This window comes from Rhinolophus ferrumequinum, chromosome 10, assembly GCF_004115265.2.
Source record: "Rhinolophus ferrumequinum isolate MPI-CBG mRhiFer1 chromosome 10, mRhiFer1_v1.p, whole genome shotgun sequence".
In the NCBI taxonomy this organism is placed as follows: Eukaryota; Metazoa; Chordata; class Mammalia; order Chiroptera; family Rhinolophidae; genus Rhinolophus; species Rhinolophus ferrumequinum.
Genome location: NC_046293.1, coordinates 22,056,663 through 22,074,067, shown reverse-complemented (window position 1 = coordinate 22,074,067; position 17,405 = coordinate 22,056,663). Strand labels below are relative to the sequence as shown.

Genomic DNA, 17,405 nt, shown 5'->3' with positions numbered 1-17,405 from the left:
GGGGGTATGATTTACTTACCAACATGTTTTATAAGTTGCTTGTAAATCATTCCCTACTAGATAGGGTTCCACCTGCTAGGATAAGACAGGACTAGGTAAGAAGCTGAGGAACACTCTACATGTAGTAAATGTGGATTTCATAAGAAAATGTATAATTCTAATTCTATAGAAGGTATGTATATGCATAGAAAACAGTCTACAACATAGACAGTAAAATGCTAACAGCTGTTATCACAGGATGGTTGGAATATAGGTATTTTTTTTCCCATTATGGTTTTCTGTATTTTCAACAATGAACATTTCTTACTTTTAAAATTGGTTAAAAAGTAAATGTAATATAAAAAATAAATGCAGTGTATCTGATGCTAAACTCTTTTGAATTAGCATCTTTTCCAGCCCCAAACCCCAGAGTAACAGTAGAAACACTAGTCCCTTGTTTGATTTTCTTAATTTAAGGAATTAGATTTGAGTTCCCTCATTAAAACCTTTAGCATCACTGAAAGAGTTGATCAGGAAATGAGACAAAGATCAGGAGATAATATTTCTTTATTACATATAAAAAAAATTAACAAAGCAATATATATATATTTTTTGCAAGTCCACAGGACCTCAGGAAAAAAATATGTTCTGAATATGAAGTTAATCTTATGGCACTGTGGTTCATGTTTTGTATATTCAAGTACAGAAGAAAATATGTAGAGTGATTATGCATGGGTACAGAAGAGGAATAACAATGAAAAATTGTAATTTGGTGAACTATCACAACATACATTGTGTCAAAAATATGAGTAAATATAAATGACCATATACTGTTAATAAAGAAAAGGAGGAAACTGTTTCAATATTCAGGTTTAAATACTAAACACACAAATAAAACAAATTCTGTGTCTATAATAATTTTTGAAGTGTATACAAGTGCACTGCAAATAAATGAGCTTTTTAAAATTTAAAGTCCATTTCCTCTTTACCAAAGCATAGTTCTACACTTACGATTTCTTTTCTCTTATTTTAAAATCTCTTTTTCTTCAGTTTTTTAAAAAGTTTCATCATGGCTGGTATATGTGGAATCTAACCTCTAGCCTGAACCTGGACTTCATGCAAACATATTCTTTAAGGTTGCATCTCCACGTACTTTCTCCAAGTGTTCAGAGTTAAATAGTACCACTTCCTTTACACAGTCACTTTTGTTCACATGTAGTGGCAATGCTTCTGTTTCAGTAAGTTTTCTTACACACCCTTTTCTTTTCTTTCTGTCCACAGCAGTCTCCAAACTTTCGTAACACAAGTGGTAGGTATTAAAGTGCTTTATACAAAGAAACACTACATGCATGTGGAGAGGTTCCATTTAACACCCCACAGACCAATGTTCACACACATCACGCAAGAGAAGGCTCTTTTTAAGAAACACCTTTTCTGATAGAAGGGTTGGGGATTCCTTAAAATCTCATTAATTACTTTAAGTAGTACAAATGTAAGTAGTAACATATCTGAAGCTGGGAAGAGTCCTTGTTACATGTTTTGCCTTTAATGGATTATTGCTAAATATACTGCTATTAAAATATTCTTAATAGTTATGAATTTCACAATCAGTTTCATAGAACACAGGTATCAGCATAGGATTTTTCATTCCTCTTCATGCAAAAAAGTATTTTTAAACATGGGCCCAAAAGAGAAAGAGAAAGGTTAGACAAGACCCATGCATTGGAACATTTCTATACATTTTGGCACTTAAAAACAATTCCAGTTTCATTTTTGAGGTCTCCTTTCCATTGTTTGTAGTTTCTACATAGAGAAGTGCCATTATGTGCTATACACCTTTATTGCTACTTGCACTCTCTTTTTAAAATATCCATGACTTTTCTTCCAAGAGATGGTTTCCAGTGCTGGACAAAACTTTTCATATTCACAACTAGTTTCCCTGTTCTTACATCCTCATGTCCTGCTACAAGGTACTCCAAACCTAAAAGAGAACAAAAAGGATTATATAGTATCATAATTTATTGAAGAGGGGAGATGTGACTTCAGCAGTTTTATATATTCATGGTTCATGGTTTTATATATTTATGGTCAAGACGGGGAGTAATAGACAATACCAGCTGGCATTTACTAAGCATTTACTAAGTGCTTTACATGTATTATCTCATTAATCTTGAAAATAACCTTATGAAATAGGTATTGTTTTTCTTCTTGTTTTATAAATGAGGAAACTCAAGTCTTGGCAAGATGAAGAAGCTTGTTTAGTGTCTCTCAGTAGTAGCAGGACTTCAACTCAAGTTCGGGTCTGTCTGATTTTAGAACTTTATACTGGACCACCCTCTATGGTAAAGAAGTAAGGATTCCATGGGACTTAACAGTTAACTACTATAAATCAGTATTCCTTGGGAACTCACCAAGTATTGTAGTACATATTAAGGAGGATTTTATAAAAGTTTAACAACCATTTGTGAAAACACATTGGAAAAGAACTATGGATTATATAAAATAACACATTCTCTATATAAAGTTGATATGTTTTTAAGAATATAGGATGTTTGTTTGTCATACATTTGAAAAAAAAGTGGTAAGAATTGACCAGACTTCGTAATTCAAAATTCTTCTAAGGCTTCAAATTAAAAAACATTTTGGCTAACAAACACATGCCCAAAATGAAAAGACAGTCTCATTATCTATATATTAATGAAAAGAAACGTGATAATCTCCCTTGGTAGATGTTTGTAGTGATATTAATATTGGTGTTTTGAAACAATTTTTATTAATATTATAGGATAGGGCAAATAAGTAATTATGTTCATAAAATAAAAATTTCCAGTGTAAGATAAAGAGACATATATTTTTATTTTTTTTGGGGGTATTGGAAACTATTATTTTCAAATTATTTTTTTTCAGTTATAGTTGATAGTCAATATTATTTTATATTAGTTTCAGGTGTACAACACAGTGGTTAGATATGTATATATAATTTATGCAGTGATTCCCCCCATTAGTCTAGTATGCACCTGGCACTATGCATAGTTGTTGCAACATTATTGACTGTATTCTATATGCTGAACTCTAAAGAGACATATACTTTTAAATTCAAATGAAGAGAAAACACTAGATGTTAAAATTCAATAGAAAATATCCATTTAAACCCCTGGTTTGTGTATACACACACACACACACACATATATAAATATATAATAATTATATTATATTTATATATAATATACATATTCTTGTTCATTCACTGAAATGACCTAGAAAAACTGTCATCCCAGTAGTAATGAACTTCTGTAAGAGACATACTGTGGTCTCTAATAACAGATCTCACTAAAAACAAAACAAAACAAAACAAGGCTTCTTGGAGAATGGCTTATTCCAGGTCCAGGGCAGGAAGATACAAGGAAGGCATCAGATATCTGATTGAACAAGGAAGCTTTCAAATATTAATGGGGATCATTTTAAAAGGATACAAGAGTTAGCAAGAAGAGGTTATAACTTATTGAAGTCGGGATAATTTGAGCACCAAGAAACATAATGGTGTGTATTGAAACACGCCAAATCAACAAAAATCCGTAATTCCAAAATGATATTCAAAAAAGAAAATTTCAGAGAAAAATTAATTTGTCATCTTTTGAGGCACGTCTTTAAAACCACTCCTTACTTTGAAATAGAAATTAAAAGGAAAGAATTTAGCATTTATCTGGCCTTTACAATAGAATTGTATTTCATGGTAACGTAATAGCCCAGCTTGGAAGAGAAGAATGTCAATTTACAGAAGAATGTCAACTAATAAATGAAGGGAATTAGAATAGAAAAACATCATTTCTCAAACTCTAATGAAATTATTGGTTCAGGAAGGGATTACCAATGGTGATAAAATCATTAAGTGAATAGTTAATGGGAAACTTGATGTTTGTATAGTGACTAAAGTAACACCACACTCATTATTTTGTAGTCTCAAAAGGGAAAACAAAACTGCCCAATGGAAAGACCGTTGTTATCACTCTAACCCAAGGGTCAAGTTGAGCAACACTGATGGTGGGTCATTCAGGTACTATATATCTTCTGATGTGATTTAACATGAAGTACACAACATGAAATATACAACATGAAGTGCAAAGAATTCTAGTCAAAATGTTTATCTTGAATCAATCAAACTTTTCTTTAGAGATTATAGGAAATATAGGAGGCAGAGGGACAAGCTAAATGACACCACAAGGAACCAACCAGATAAATATAGAAGGGTAGGATAAACTACAGGACAGCTGGCCTGGTTTCTTCAACAATAATATGTCTTCAACAACAATGAAAAGGGAACTGTACTTGAATAAAAGATATTTGAGGGACTTAAAAACCAGATACAGTGTGTGATCCTGGATTGACTACTGGCAAGCACAAACCATCTCTATGAAACACTTTGGAATCAGTTGGGAAATTGGAATATGGTCTGTGTATTAGTGACAATAAACTAAAATTGAAGGTAAAGATCATTAACTGAATAAAGTGGGTTACAGAATGGAACATATACTAAGATTTTATTTTGGTTAAAAAATGCAATATATATGTGCACAGAGAAAGGTATGGAAGGATTTGCCCTAAGATGCAAATTATTTAAAAGATTATTAAAATAAATCAATCCTAAATTTAAAGATAGCTATGATGGTGTTTTCCAAAGAAGAGAAATAAAAGGAAAATATAATAATGACGTAAAGAGGTTTAACCACTGGAGCACAAATGTCAGATGGATTAAAAGGTATTTTAAATTCTTTAAAGGGTAACTTTAGCTCGCATGAAAATGAATCCCAATATTTAATTAACAGACTAGTTAAAATATAATGTTCTTGATATTGTTTGTATCATCTCTGAAATAGTAAAATTCTCATTAAAAATACAATAAATAATTTTTAGGAAACTTCAATGTTAAGTCTAGTATTTTAAATGAATTTACTTTGAAACTATAAGTAGAACAAATGTTATAGGAATTTGCCATTAATTTAAAGTATAAATATAAATTGAACTAATAAAAATGATACTGAATAAATCCATAAAATATGGAGCAGCATCAAGCTGAAACTTATCATGGAAAGCAATGTTATCTGTTGCATTGCTTCTTAGCATTTACAATTTATTTTCCTATCTCTATGCTTCCAACATCTACTTTGCTACATGCTTGAGGGCACAAATTTTATTTTATACCCATAAAAAAAGAAAATATAATATTTCAGTGCTAGTCTTGATATTCTAAAATATATGATTAATGAATGAGTAAAAGTATGTATGAATGTAGGAATGAATGAATTTGCAGGGATGCCCATTTACTTCCTTTTCAAAAGTAGCAAAGGAAACAAGTTGATGTGTAAGGTTTCAGAATTTTCTTATCAGCTTTCTTTGGCCTTAGCTATTGAACTTGTAAAAATGAAAAAAAAACAAAGTGAAATGAAAGAGTGTCTGGTTTTGCTTTGGCAGGTTCCAGTCTTTTCTTCAAAGCAAGTAAACATGTTTTCAAGAATTCTTTGAATAATTACGTTTATGTTTTCAATTGTGATGAAATCAGTTGATTCTTTGACTGTTTGGCAGGAATCTGATTAGGAAGTATAGTTCACTTCCTGGAGGGTGGCTCAGATGGTCAAAGCTTTTGTTTTTAATGTCTTGCTAAAAAACTGGGCAGATTTTTTTTTCTTTTTCTTTTGCCAAGATAGTAGAAAGTGCTTTATAGAAAGAGCCTCTGTACACAGATGGTTGGGAAAACGAACGCAGATCAATGACTATTTCCCGTATTCAAAATCTAAGATTCTGATGACCTCATTTGTTTTTTGAAACTTTATTTATTATTAAATGACTTGTTTTCTTTTCTTTATTAACATTTAAATTGATTAAAATACTGAAGGGGTATAAAAAGGTGGGAAAGATTAGTTAATAGTAGAACTAAAATCAAGAGTTTGTATATCATTGTTCAGGTGGTTTAGATTGGGAGGATATTTTATTGATAGTTTTTTTTTCTCTCTCATTGATCTGTTTGTTTCTCTCAAATTTATTTATTAAAGACCACAAGTGACTTCTTACTAATATGACTGTGGTTTCCTGGACTTATATATGGAAGGAATTATATCCAGAAGAGAAATCATGCACCTGTTTCAACAGTGCCATTAAGACACAGATGGCAACTACAGGAACAGGGAAATAGAGGATTTTTTAAAATATTATTTGTTTTGCTAGAACTTACTATCTGGGAACTATGTTACTATTATTTGGGTACTAATGGTAGGTACTGGGACACTATGGTCAAAAATCTAAATCCCATCCTTAAATTTAAGGAGGGAGACAGAAAAGTAAGCAGCTTATGACACAATATGAAGACTATACCTGTAGAGGTTAAAGGTATGGATTCCATGCTTATTTGCTTGTCTCTACCTCTGCCATACCATTTTGAGGTGCAAATTTCACTCCATTCCAAGTTTCTCTAAGAGTCTACAGAGTTGGTTTTTTTCTTTTTTTCTTTTCCTTTGCTTGTTTGTTTATTTCTGCTGTTTCTAGTTTGAAACCAGAATGATCATTTAATGAAAAACAAGATGATGAGAACTTGAGAGTTGTTTTCTCTCCAGGAGAAACAGATGCTTCTCATACAATAGTAAAAATGAATTCAATATTATTTGCACAGATGAAATTTTGCATTTGAACTTCCTTTGGGAGCAACTTCTACCCAGGGCACGGTAATAGGACCTAGCTTTCAGATAAAGTGTTAGTGGCAGATAAATTCATGAAAGTGCTTTCTGTGCTACTGACACCTGGAACCAATCTGAGACTTCTCTTTCAGGACAGAGGATATTATATTGCTGGATTTTAAAATATACTTTAATAGAGCACCTGGAAGAGAAATAATTTTTTGATGTCGGTTCAAAGAATTCCATTTGGGTTTTCCCCAGAATTCAGATGTGAAAAGGAGAGATGCTCTTGCTGAGTTTATTTAAGTTGTGGTTCAGAGAATGTAAGACAAACAGCAAATCAGCAGAGACAAGGTAGTTTAATAACTAGAAAAGTCTAATGCTCACCAGGATTGAGGATTGGACAAGTGCAGCCTCTGTTAGTCCATGATTCTGGATATAACGTTCGCTTTCCTCGTAAAATTTTCAATTTGGTAGATTTTAAGACTTTTTTTATCTTCACATTGACCTCAGCATGAGATCCTTTATCATGAGCTGATAGAATCTTTATTTTTATCACTGTAACAACACAATTCCAAAAGTCAAAATGCATAGAATTTCATATTATCTTTTGCGGTTTGAACAACTTAAATATGCATTTCAGAGTACAATGGAAAAGTGAATTAATGATGACGAGAATGTGGAAATTTGCTTTAAAAATCATCGATTTTGCGCTGGCTTCATCTCATTAATATTAATTATACTCTTCCTTCTTAGACATTTTCAACTGCTACTCATCGCCATTTGCCTACTGCAAATATAATATTAAACACATTCAGCTATCAAATCAAAATAGAAAGAAGATGCATAGGGAGTAGAATTATATCCTGATTTTTATTTAGATTCTAACTATATTATACTCTTCTGGCTAACTGTGTATAACGTTATGACAAAGGGCAAATGTTACTGCAGGATATATTTTAAATATTCTCAAGAGATTAAATAATAATATTGATTACTTAAGCTTCCGCTGGTGTAAAATGCAAGCTGAGTGGGGTTAGGGAGGCTGTTCCATGTGAGGGCAAAGCTCCAGTGTTCTATATGACTCATGAGTCTATTGTGCTATAACATCTATGGATATTGGGGGCGGAAATTAAGTAATGGAATAAGTTGGGGTGGGGAAGAAAGTAGACCTAAGGAACACTGGATGCACTATTCTATATTAGTAAGAGGCTTCTTACTGGCTCATCTATATCTTGCTGGAAGATGGTGTGTAATGAGAGAACCCTCTCCTAGCTGATCCCATATCCTGAGAACATGGCTGTCAGACAGCTGTCTTTATGGGATCACCAAATGTTAGACTTCTAAGGGGTCTTAAGAGCTCATCCAGTTTTGTTTTATGTATAAGGAGGCAAGTTTTAAGAAATGAAGTGAACTGCTCACGTTTGCATGCCTGGTTGACTAGAGGTAGAGTCTGGATTAGAATCCTGATGACATAGTTGCATGAAGGTACATAGCATAGTGCCGCACACATGGCCAATGCTCAAGAAGAACGTTTTCTTCACTAGACTATAAGCTCAAAGAGAGCAGGGACAGTGTCTCTTCATTACGATAGCTCAGTTAAGTATTTGCTAAAGGAATAATCAAATAAATCAAGTTTTTTTCTTTAAGCCAGAGAAAGGGAGAGTGGAGAAACCTTTTATCTCCAAGTCTGTAGGTATGTTGCACTTAATAAGAACGAAGTATTTCATTACTTCATTAAGAGCATTCAAGTTCTCATAAGCAGAAAATAATATCATTCCATTAAAAGATGCCCGTGTGGTTGTTTGTAAGTTCAGTCAGAGACCTACTGAACTACGTGATAATGAAAACCAGTTGATATTTCCACCGAACTGACTGACTGAACTAACTGGTCATTTTTTTTTTTTTTTTTTTTTTTGCTTTAGGTAGTAAATACCATTCCTTCTAAACAGATTTTTCTTTATTAGGCACTATGCATTTCAAAAGTTTTTTTCTATTATTTAGTCAAGTTGGCAGGTTAAAGGAGGGAAATATGCACGTAATTTTAGATAAGATTTATGAGGTTTTTAACATTAATTTTTATCTCTTATGAGATGAAATACAATGTTATCAAGAACGTAAACACTTGGTTTTAGAAAATCATGACTTAAAATTTTCTCTTCATTGTAATGCATATTTCAGGCCCTATAAAGTATGGAACAAATAAAGAGCCTAGACACAAGCATATGTTGGCAAGATAGGGTATCTTTAATACACTGAATAGCAAACATAAAGCTATTTAGAATTTGAAGATAGAAACAGTCTTTATTTACGGAAGTGATAGTTTTCTTTGTCTATATGCTACATTTTCCTGTTATTTGAGAGAGAGAGCAGTTTCTAGACAGAGAGGACAGGGAAGAAACTCAGGCAGACAGCTCGTCTCAGTACCTCAAAAATATATATCCTTTTCTTCCTCCCAACCATTTACTGAGTATTTAGTATATGCAAGGTAATGTGCTATGTGCTTTTCCAAAATCTCATTTCACGGGGAAGGTAACATCATCCCTATTTTATAGATAAGGAAGTCTGGAGAGGTTAAGTGACCCACTCACTAAACCAAAAATCAGACCCGTATAGGTCTGAGACCAATGCCTGAGCTCTGAATCTCTATGAAATACTGCTTTAAACTGATTTCTGCTTAGCGTTACCTGATAAACTGCGACAGGAATCATTCAAGTGACTAGAGACTTCCCTTTTAGATAGATTACTGAGATAAGAAGCATCTATAAGAAAGGTTTATGTATCATGGACTTTTCTTTTTGTTCTTTGCTTTTTCTCCTCATAGGAGGACAACCTTGCCTTTGCTCTACAAGCCTCTTGCCCTCACCAGGACATTCAATGCTGTCTCTATTAGGAAAACCTAGGCCAAGGCCAGATTACTGTGTTTAGTATTATTGTATAAGACTAATGCTTTGATTTAGTGGGGATGTACACACTAGGTGTTCCATTTCCTAGAACACTCTTTGTACGTAGTCTGAATAGATTCTTAGAAGCATTCAAAGACTTCAGACTTACCATATGAATATTTCATTCCACAGAATGCCTTGGAGTTTCCTAACACTTGTTCCTTGCATTCACATTTACCTACAGAAATTAAATGAAAGAAGGTGTTAGTTATTTAGAAGCAACAATAACAAAAAAAGAAATCAGCAAGTAAATCTAGGTAGCATAACGCTTTAAGGCTTGAGTGAGTCATATAATTCATACCTACTAAGAAATCACGAAAAGTCATTAAAAAGAAATAGAGTCACTTTCTGAATTGAACTATCTATTATCCAATAAAGTATTGACCTAAGAGAAATATAGAAATGTAGAAACAGTGATATATCTTAATGCTTGTAATTGATGTTGTGATATAGTCCAGTATTAGTAGTCCATGCTAATGAAAGGAACAACTGAATGGATTACCTATGGAAGAGACAATTATCTTTTTATAATTTTTATAATGTTCACCAAAGTAAAATAACTGGGCAGTCCTTTGAAGGTAATGCCATTTAATTTAAAAGTATTTATGAGCACCTATGGTATGCAGGACATGATGCTATATACTTCAGAGTATATAAAGATGAACAAGACACAATTCTTGTCTTAAGGGTTACAATTCAGTAATATGAGTACAGCAAGTACATAAACAGTGGTAAGTGTTCTAAGACAGGTACAATATACTTGGGTGGGAAAGTCACATGCTTGGGGGGATGAGAAAAGTCTCCATGGCTGAAGAAGGATTTGAAATGGACTTTGAAGAATAAGTAGGATACTTTATACCAACAGTTAAAATCATGTATTACAAATATGTGTGAGAGATTTGCCAGACCTTGTGGAAGACTTTCAAAATGCCTCTGTACATAGTCTATATATAGTATTCTCATATTTATGTATCTGTTTCCTCTCCTGTCTGTGATCCTGAGGACACTGGTTATGTCTTATTCACCTTTATATTCCTAGAGCCCAGAATGGATAGGATTTTGATTCTTACTGGTTTAACAGTTAGATATAATTCCCTTACCCCTCCCGTCTTGCCTTCATGCATTGCATTTCATTGTCACTGAGTGGTAATAATGTACTGAGGTACAGGTAACATGTACTGAGGAGTATTTACTGTATGTCAGGCACTATTTTAACTGTTTTATATATATTTACTCATATAAGATTCTAACATAGTAGAAATTTGACAGGAATATAGATAAAAGAGTGAGCAAACACATATAAGGGAGAAAAAGCAGAGTGTATTCACGGAAGAGTCAACGATTCTGTTTATCCTGGATACAGATTGAATAATGAATAGTAGAAGGTATCATGGGGACCTTGACTGATAAGCAATTAGGGCCTGAATTTAATTTGTTAAATAAAGGGGAATTTTCAAAGCTATTATCTTAAAGAAGTTACATGAATTAAAAAATATACATATATATGAAAATTAATCTGGCATGACCATATCAAAAGTACTGGAAAGGAGAGAAAATGGAGGCAGGGAACAATTACAAACCAGTGAAACTGATGATAACAACAACAGGAACCAAACTGAGTGTCAACTATAGACCATAATCCATATAAGGAATTTTATCCCTATAATCTTTAATGTTTATAATAACTATATGAGGTAGGTATTATTTAAAAGTGAAGGCTCAGAGAAGTTTATTAGCTTGTTCAAGGTAGCATTGCTAACAAGTAGAAAAGCCAGTTTTTAAGCCTTTTTTGGGAGAATCTGAAGCCCCTGATCTTTCCACTACACTGTCTCTCTAAGACAGATGGACTGTGGGTCTGAGAGGTGGCTATGGATCTAGATAGGGAGAAATATCAAGGGAAGCTTGAGAGTTAGGGTCTACAGATTTTGTCAATGGATTGGATGAGGTCAAGGGAAGAGGAAACACAAAAATAGACTTGAAGTTTTCAGCTCAGATGACAAGATTTAGCATCACTAACAGAAATTGGGAAGTTAGGAGGAGAGTATTCAGGCGTGTATAATTTAAGGGTTTTTTGGTAGCAATCAGTTGTCTCACTTAATTATTGAAAGGATATGGAGTAGCTCATAGAAAGGAGAAGAAGCTAAGGAACTGGAACTCTGAAAGGACAAGAATCAGGAGAGCGCCAGAGATCTAGGAACTATTGGGTAGTCTCTTTCATGGCTTTCCCCGCTGGAATCATGAACTCCAATCATTTTCAGACTGTCACTTTAAGCTCAAGATTTAAATTCCAGGGACAGAACACCTGATTGGCCTCTACAAAACTATAAATTTGGGGAAGAATGGTTCCTCAAAGAAAAAATTGGGTTGAGTTGCCACAGAAATAGCAGGAAAGAAGAGGAAATGGATCTGATCAGGCAAAAACACACCAGAGGTCTAGTACGAGGAGAATATAATGGATTAGAGATGCTGACAGAACATCCAAATGGAAATGAGAGTATGCTTCCAGTGAGACTGGATAGGTAGACATAGCAATGTGGGAAACAGTGACATATTGGCTCTAACTAAAGCTTGTCTAGAAATCAGAGAATGAGATTTGCAAGTAGAAAAATCACAGTGGAATTAGGTAGTGAGAAAGAGAAATCAAAGGTACTTAAAATGAGATGTTGTGATCTGTTAAATAATATTGCTTATAATCTAAACATAGCAGAGAGGATTGCTCAATCAGAAATTGTAGTAACTTAAGTGGAGAGCTCACTGCCTTGGAAAGTTCCACTAAAGCAGGAGAGCGTGGTCAATACCATGCTGTAAAACCTAATGAAACTCCATATGGCATATGTTATTCCTCAGTGTAAGGTTCTTCTCTTTAGTCCTTCATTCTGTAAGAACATACATAGGTCTGTTATTTGAAGACCTTTCTTTGGCTGCTTTCCAGTGCTCTCTTTTCATAAGAAATCAGATATTAAAATTTGTTTTTGAATGGATCTTTGTTGATCAGGCTTCAGCCCAGATGTGTTTTGTTAAAAGAAATCTGAAAGAGGAGGAAAACCTGTTTAGAGACACTGGGTATTAGGATATGTGTGTGTGTGTCTGTGTGTGTGTGTGAGAGAAAGAGAGAGAGAGAGAGAGAGAGAGAGAGAGAGAGAGAGAGAGAGAGAGAGAGAGAGAGAGAAAGAGAGAGAGAGAGAGAGAGAGAGAGAGAGAGAGAGAAAGAGAGAGAGAGAGAGAGAGAGAGAGAGAATTGTTTACAGTTCTTTGGTACTAGTTAGAGCCAGTTTTGTTGTATAAGAAGTGAAATCGCACATCTGATGTTCTCTACCTCACAAGAAGTGGTGGGAACTCAGAGTGTCTTATTGGTATAGGATATTGCATTCCTAGTTATGGAAATGTATGGTAGGGAAATAGGTAGGTTAGGCACATGTATTTGAGAACGAACCCCAGTGCTTAGGAAACTGATTATCACTTTTTTGTTGAAAAGAGGGGCTCAGGAGTACTATTCTACACCCAGTGAGAGAATTGCTGTTTAGAAGGAAACTGAACAATGTCTTCCTCGATCTGGAGCTCACCCAGATTAATTTCAGAGGCTCTCTGGGGACATCACAGACCTAACAGCTGTTGTGGACGTGAGAGTCTGGAGTCATTCTGATGCCAGCACGTTATGCGTTTAATTCGTGTGCTGCCAACTCGCTGGTAACATGATGCCTGGCTCAACGAATGTCCTAAAAACTTGATTTTTATAGATTGGCTTAGCAGACAAAGTTGGAGAATTATGAAAATCATTGTTTTAGAAAAATAGAAGGAAACTTGCAAAAGTGGTTATTAATATCGTAGAATTCAGATAATGTAGCATTGAACCAAAAAAATTAATGGGAAAGATTTTTTTCTTTTCTGAGTGTGCAAAAGATAAATATGATAATGTCACATTGCCTTATTTCCCACCTTATTTTCTGTTGTGAATTAAAATGAAACCATTAGGAAAATGGTCATAAGACTATGTTAAGTGAAAAAAAAAACAAACACCCACGATACGGAATTACAAATGCCAGTGTTTCTCAAATTTGGGTTCCTGATTCTTGAAGGGTCCCTAAGTTCTTTATGAGAATGTAGTTAAATTGTGGTTTCTTACTCTGCTCTAGCCACACTGGGCTCCTTGCTGTTTCCTGAATAAGCCAGGCCTAGTCCCACTTCAGGGCTTTTGTACTTGATGTGTCTTCTGCCTAAACTCTCTTCCCTCTGTTATCTGTAAGCTCACCCCCTTACCTCCTTCAGGCATTGTTCTCAAATGTCACCTAGGACTTTCCCTGATCCCCCTATTTAAAAGTATGCCCCTCCTAAGCACTTCTTATCCCCAACCACGGCTTTATTTCTCTATTACACTAAACATCATTACATTTCAAAAAATAAATATTTTTCTTACTTGTTTATTACCTGCCTTCCTCTGCAAGAATATAGACTCCTTGAAGGCTCAGATTTTTGTCTGTTTTGCTCAGTTACTACATTTATAGCACTGGCACACCGTATGGATACTCAACAAACATTTGTTGGATGAACGAATTAATTCATAAAGAACTTCTACAAATTAGTAAGAAAATTGCAAGTAGGAAGTGCACAAAAAAAGGAAACCTGACTGGCTAAGAAACCAAGAAAAGTTACCAAACCTGTTAATAACCAGGAAAATGCAATTTTAAATGGCCAGATGCTATTTTATACCCACCAGATTAGTAAAAATTGACAAGTTTGGTAACATTAACTTTAGAAGTCCAATAACTATTAAATGAGTTAAACTGTGGCTGGGTTGATGAGGTAGAATAGTGAGTGCTTGGCCCGTTGTATGTGCTATGTAAAAGTTTGTTAAATAAATACAGAGTATTAATGAGGAGCAACAGAAGGTCATACTTTGCTGGTGGAATGCAAATCTGTACAACCACTTCAAGGAGCTGTTTGACAACATGTGGTAAATTGACAATAAGCACACCCGTGACCCAGCTGTGTCTAGGTTGTACCTTACGGCAAAGGTCGGTGAACATTTTCTGTAAAGGGACAGATGATAAATATTTTAGGCTTTGTGAGCCAAGAGGCAAAATTAAAGATGCGATGCAGGTGCTTATATAACCATTTAAAGTGTAATCATTTAACCCTTAGAGCAGGTAGCTAGCAGGCTGTAACAAAACAGATGGCAGGCCAGATTTGGCTTGAGGACCTCAGTTTGCCAGCCTCTGCTCTAGTGACACTCCTCAAGAGCTCAGTCACATAAGAGAACATTCATGGTAGCATTATATATAACAGTGAAAAACTGGGAATTGGAAATATCCTACATGGCAAACAACGAGATAAAAAAAGTTTATCTATTCATAGAATGGATAAACTAAAAAATGTACATATTCAGGTCAAACAATCATTTTGAAAGGGTAGGTAAGTCATTATGTTAATGACATTAAAATATATATACAGCCAGAACAAGGAAGTGAATGATAAACACCAAAATTCAGGTTAGTGGTTATTCTATGGAGTAGGGGAGACTAGTAAGCTTGTGGATTGGTGCACTGGGGGCTTCAATTGTATCTGTTAACACTTTAAAATTTAAATCAGAATACGAAACAATATGTCAAAGTGTAAGATTTGGTAACTCTAGAAGGTGTATATATGGGTTTTCATATAACATTTTTGGCATTTGTAATGTTTAATAATAAAACATATTTTAAACTTATTTTCAGTTTAATTTGGATTATTTAGTGAGCACTTTATAACCAAACACTGACACAAGATTCTATGCCTACATTCATGTTTGTGTTAAGAAGCAAGTTGGTGCTAAATAGAACCACGTGATTTTCTACAAGCAAAGAATAGAGGAAGGGTGAACACAGAAATTGTGTTCCCACCAATATCATGGCAGGTTCTTCAAATAAAACAACAGATAAATGTCATAGGAAAATTGAGTCAGAAGAAACAGTAGTATAGACTGGGAAATTCAAAGAACCATATTTTTGTGTTTTGGCTTCAGTGAAAAAATTATTTTTCATATTTAATTAACATTAATTAGAATTTTATTAGTTTTTATAATTTGGCTTATATTCAGTTTGTAAAATTATTTTTGTTTTCTAGTAGTGAAAAAGGTATAAAATATAAGGAGTTCACAGCTAGCTTTTGCTTTGTACATATTAAGTTACACTAGGTAAGAATATTTGTCCTTTAAATGGATCTGTACATTTCCTAATCTGATACACTCAGTTAGCTCTCAATTGTGTAAAACAGTATATTTTAGGGAAAAGGAAACACACCAAAGTATTAACGGTAAGGTAATGAGATTTGGGTGACAATTTTTTTTTTAATGTGATGTTTTGCATTTTCCAAATTTTCTATACTAATTACTTAGGTTACTCTAATAATAAAAAAATATACAAAAGTTTATTAAAATACCCCTGAGTTATCTTTAATAGTTTTATATTTACGGGGGTCATTACTTTATTAAACTTCAGAACTTAAGAGTTCCCATATTAGAATCCAAAAGCTGTTCTCTGGTTTGTTATGAATCACTGTCAGTCAAGACCAGCCCTGGAAGTATGAGATCCGGTTATATCTATTGTCTCACCTGAATGTCGAAGTGCAGAAAATCCTTGCTCATCCTCCCACTCCCAGGTCGGTTCACTCTTATTGTGCGTGGAATGGAAGTCAGGAATTTCATGATACCATTCTATGTCTGTGCTGCTAATAAAATAGAAAATGATGAAGAACTTAAGGAGTTTCTGAGATCTTGAATGAAATGGATTTATTTATTGAGATTTAAGCCTTATCAGTCACCTTACCATCCTTTCACTTTTCAGCGTTTTAAGGGCCTTTTGTCAAGAAGAATAATTTATTTTGCAAAATGAACTAGTTCATCTCTAGAATCTTGCAAGAACAAAGGACTTGACTCTGCAACAAAATTCTGCAACAAAATTCTTTAAAAAGATGTGCAAAAGACATCTTTGCTCCACCAATGGCATGCAAGGTTTTCCAAATCACTATCAGATCTCCAAAAGAATCTGAAAGACACATCCATGAGACAAAGAGGCATGCGCATTCACCTGCTGATGCAGTCTCCTGTGAGAGGGTCGCAGCTCCCTGCGCAGTCACAGGGCCTGCAGCCGTAGTCGCCGAAGCCCCAGTATCCCACCATACACCTGTCACAACGTGGCCCTGCCACCCCAGGCTTGCAAGGGCAGTCACCATTGCTGGGGTCACAGAAGGTCACTGAGCTGAAAGGCAGGACAGCTGATCCAACCGGATGGCAGGAGCACACTACAACAGAGAGAACACACAAGAACCAATGAGTGACCAGATTACCTGTGCAGATGCAGCCTGGCAATCCCAAAGTTGCTTCCCTTCACCACATACCGCGTATCTCTGAGGCTCCTCCATTAGCCAGTTGGTACATGCTGGGAGAATCAATGTTAGTTTATAGATACGAAGATAAAATCAGAAAAGCCTATCTGCTGTAAAATGAACCGCAGAATTTATTCTAAAATTGAAGGCACTAAATATGAATGGATTTTGGTTGGGGTGATTAGAACAAATCAGCAAAGAAGACAAAGAAGGAGCAATTCGTGAGAAAGGAAAGAAATCACGAGTGTGTTATTCTGGAAGCCAAAGTTTCAAAGTGATAGGACAACATCAACTGTGTCAAACGCTGAGAGGGCCGAGACGGTGACGAATGGGAGTGGATTATTGCGTTTGACAACACGAAGGCCACCAGTGTCCTGGATAGAAACAGTTCCAGTGTGATATTAGTGGCAAACCTAACTGAAGACGACTTGGGTGAGAATGGTCATAGAGGAAGTTG

General features: G+C 34.7%; 1 protein-coding gene across 2 annotated transcripts in view; it reads right to left on the bottom strand.

Annotated features, from left to right (window-relative positions):
- Window positions 1-533: 533 nt before the first annotated feature.
- Window positions 534-17,405, bottom strand: part of NTN4 (netrin 4) — a 94,065-nt gene continuing 77,193 nt past the window's right edge. The window contains exons 6-10 of one of the 2 annotated variants that reach the window (XM_033118328.1): window positions 16,651-16,864; window positions 16,176-16,291; window positions 9,699-9,767; window positions 7,032-7,202; window positions 534-1,960 (exon numbers count right to left, since the gene is read on the bottom strand). In XM_033118328.1, coding sequence (XP_032974219.1) covers window positions 1,824-1,960; window positions 7,032-7,202; window positions 9,699-9,767; window positions 16,176-16,291; window positions 16,651-16,864 — 707 coding nt within the window. In that variant the 3' untranslated portion in view covers window positions 534-1,823. The remainder of the gene's footprint in view (window positions 1,961-7,031; window positions 7,203-9,698; window positions 9,768-16,175; window positions 16,292-16,650; window positions 16,865-17,405) is intronic. The other variant, XM_033118329.1, reaches the window with a different exon arrangement.